This window comes from Prunus dulcis, unplaced genomic scaffold (assembly GCF_902201215.1).
Source record: "Prunus dulcis unplaced genomic scaffold, ALMONDv2, whole genome shotgun sequence".
Taxonomy (NCBI): domain Eukaryota; kingdom Viridiplantae; phylum Streptophyta; class Magnoliopsida; order Rosales; family Rosaceae; genus Prunus; species Prunus dulcis.
In genome coordinates this window covers 1-3,237 of record NW_023010499.1, presented here as the reverse complement: position 1 = coordinate 3,237, position 3,237 = coordinate 1, and the positions used below count along the sequence as shown (strand labels likewise).

The 3,237-nt window shown below is 43.2% G+C and overlaps 1 protein-coding gene across 1 annotated transcript; it reads left to right on the top strand.

The window, feature by feature from the left end:
• Positions 1–213: 213 nt before the first annotated feature.
• On the top strand, positions 214–3,211 carry LOC117613685 (the record flags this gene model as incomplete). The annotated part of the gene is made up of 1 exon (XM_034342267.1): positions 214–3,211. A coding segment is annotated over exon 1 (2,998 nt), but the record flags the coding sequence as incomplete, so codon positions are not given.
• Positions 3,212–3,237: the final 26 nt, after the last annotated feature.

Below are 3,237 nucleotides of genomic sequence, written 5' to 3'. Positions count from 1 at the left end.
GCCGCCCCCATGGTGTCACGGCCCAAAGGCTCATTGAAGAAGGTCTAGCCAATTCTCTGGAGGACTGGAATAGACCTTTCTACGCTAAGAACTCTGATGATTAGTCCCAATCAACAGAACAAGGATCGAGCTACAACAATCCAATCCATCACAAAAAGATTGTTGATATACTGGGAAGAAAGGAAGTTTTTTATACAGAATCCGGCCGCCAATATGGCAGAATTCACGCACGAAAGTACGAAGAAGCAAGAAGAGGAAGTTTTACAGGAGGAAGTATTAGATTTTGCACCGGCAGCATTGGATGACTCCCTGCCAGAAGTGGAGGATCCTCTACAAGAAATAAACTTAGGCACAGAAGAAGATCCAAGACCTACTTTCATCAGCACACTTTTAGAAGAACCACTCAAGTCTGAACTCATGGCACTTTTGCAGGAGTTCAGAGATTGTTTTGCTTGGCACTATCACGAGATGCCAGGACTGGACAGACAGCTAGTAGAACACAAACTGCCAATCAAAGATGGCTACCTTCCAGTTAAACAGGCTAGGAGAAGAATGTCCATGGACACAGAACTGAAGGTCAAGGAAGAGATAGAAAGGCTGCTCAAGGCAGGATTCATCAGACCAGCCATATATGTCGATTGGCTAGCAAATATTGTACCTGTCCTCAAAAGAAAAACAGGGGGAGTTAGAATATGTGTGGATTACAGGAATTTGAATGAAGCATCTCCCAAAGACGAATATCCTATGCCAATGGCAGACATGCTAATAGACGGAGCTGCTCATAACCAGATGCTATCTTTCATGGATGGTAATGCAGGTTATAACCAGATCATGATGGCAGAACAAGACATCCACAAGACAGCCTTCATGTGTCCAGGGCATATAGGTGCTTTCGAATATATTGTAATGCCTTTCGGTTTAAGAAACGCGGGTGCTACCTATCAAAGGGCAATGAATTCCATTTTTCATGATATGATAGGACATTCTTTAGAAGTATACATAGATGATGTGGTGATTAAGTCTCCTGAGGAAGGAGACCACATATCAAGTCTAAGGAAGGCATTCCTAAGAATGAGGCAGCACAAGCTAAAAATGAACCCCAAAAAATGTGTTTTTGGAGTCCAGGCAGGAAATTTCTTAGGATTCTTGGTTCACCACAGACGCATAGAAGTTGACAAGAATAAAGCAAAGTCCATCATGGAAGCCCTACCACCTCGGAACAAAAAGGAACTTCAGAGTCTCCTAGGAAAAATCAATTTTCTAAGGAGATTCATATCTAATTCCGCAGGAAAGATTCAGCCTTTTTCTTCCCTGTTAAGACTAAAACAGGAACAAACATTCAAATGGGAAGAACAGCACCAACGGGCATTCCAAGAGATAAAAGATTACCTCTCAAATCCACCAGTTCTGTCCCCACTAAAGAGAGGCAGACCACTCAAACTCTATGTATCTGCATCAGAAGTGTCCATTGGAAGTCTGCTAGTCCAGGACAACAAGGAAGGAAAGGAGCAGGCAGTTTACTATCTAAGCAGAACACTGACAGAAGTGGAGAGAAGGTATTCCGCAATAGAAAGGCTTTGTCTGGCCTTGTATTTTACTGCTGTAAAACTCAGACATTATATGCTGCCACACACTATCTATATCATCGCCAAGACAGACTTGATCAAGTATATGTTGACAAGACCAATGCTGAGAGGCAGAATTGGGAAATGGACTTTGGCTTTGACAGAATTCACCCTTAGGTATGTCCCCCAGAAAGCTGTCAAGGGGCAAGCTGTGGCAGACTTCCTAGCAGATCACCCAGGAGAGGAAATTGAAAACATGGACTCTTTGGACATAGCAAATGCAAATCTGCTAACCAGGGCTCATGTTTGCCTTAACAATCCAATCTATTCGATTCATCTTATGCCTTGGAAACTATATTTTGATGGATCAAAGACAGATAAGGCTTCAGGAGCTGGGGTTGTTCTAGAGGAACCATTGGGGATCAGACATTGCTATTCCTTCCAGTTAGATTTCCAGTGCACGAACAACAGGGCCGAGTATGAAGCTTTGATCATAGGGCTTGAAATGTTGGTAGAGTTAGGAGTCCAATCCGTGGAAATCTTGGGAGATTCAATGCTTGTCTTAAAACAAATTGCTGGAGAATACAAGTGTTTGAATCCTTCCCTGGCTGTATATCTAGTAGCAGCTAGAAATCTGTTGACAGAATTCAGAGAAGCTACTTGGGAACACATCCCAAGGGAAGAGAACTTTGCAGCCAATGAACTGGCTCAGGTGGCATCAGGCATACAAATGCCCGAAGACTGCGTCCAGAGGATCATCAAGATAGGAAGAAAAAGTCTACCGTCGGTTTTGACTAGAGGAATGGAGATAGAAGTCAATTCTGCCTTAATCACTAAAGACGATTGGAGAGAGCCTATCATGACTTACTTGCAGTATCCCACTCTGCCCTCTGAGAGAAGAGTGAGAATCATGGCTACAAACTACCTCATGTGGAATGAAGATTTGGTCCGAAAAAGTAAGGATGAGGTGCTATTAAGGTGCCTTGGAAAGACAGAATATATGAAAGTCATGGGAGAAACCCATGAGGGGATCTATGGGGCTCACCAAGGGGGAAGAAAGATGTGCTGGTTAATTAGAAGGTATGGCTACTTCTGGCCAACCATGTTGAAGGATTGCATCAATTATTCTAAGGGATGTGAAGCTTGTCAAAGGCACGGCCCAATCCAGCAGGCCCCCTCTGTTCCCATGAATCCAGTGGTAAAACCATGGCCTTTTAGGGGATGGGCGATGGATCTCATTGGCAAAATCTATCCAGCCAGCAGCCAGCAGCATTGTTTTATCATTGTTGCTACAGATTATTTCACCAAATGGGTGGAGGCCAAGCCAATCAAAACCACAACTTCTCAAGAGATCATCACCTTTATAGAAGAACAGATCATACAAAGATTCGGCATTCCAGAATCAATCCCAACTGATAGGGGTTCTTCTTTCATATCTAGGGATATGCTAGATATGGCAGAAACATTCAAATTCAAACTGCTTCAATCTACCCCTTATTATGCTCAAGCCAATGGACAGGCAGAATCAAGTAACAAGGTGATTATCAATATCATCAGAAAGATGCTGGAGAAGAATCCAAAGCAATGGCATGAAAAGTTGTCAGACACTCTGTGGGCATACAGAACTTCAAAAAGAGAAGCAACTGGCATGACCCCCTATGCTCTAACCTAC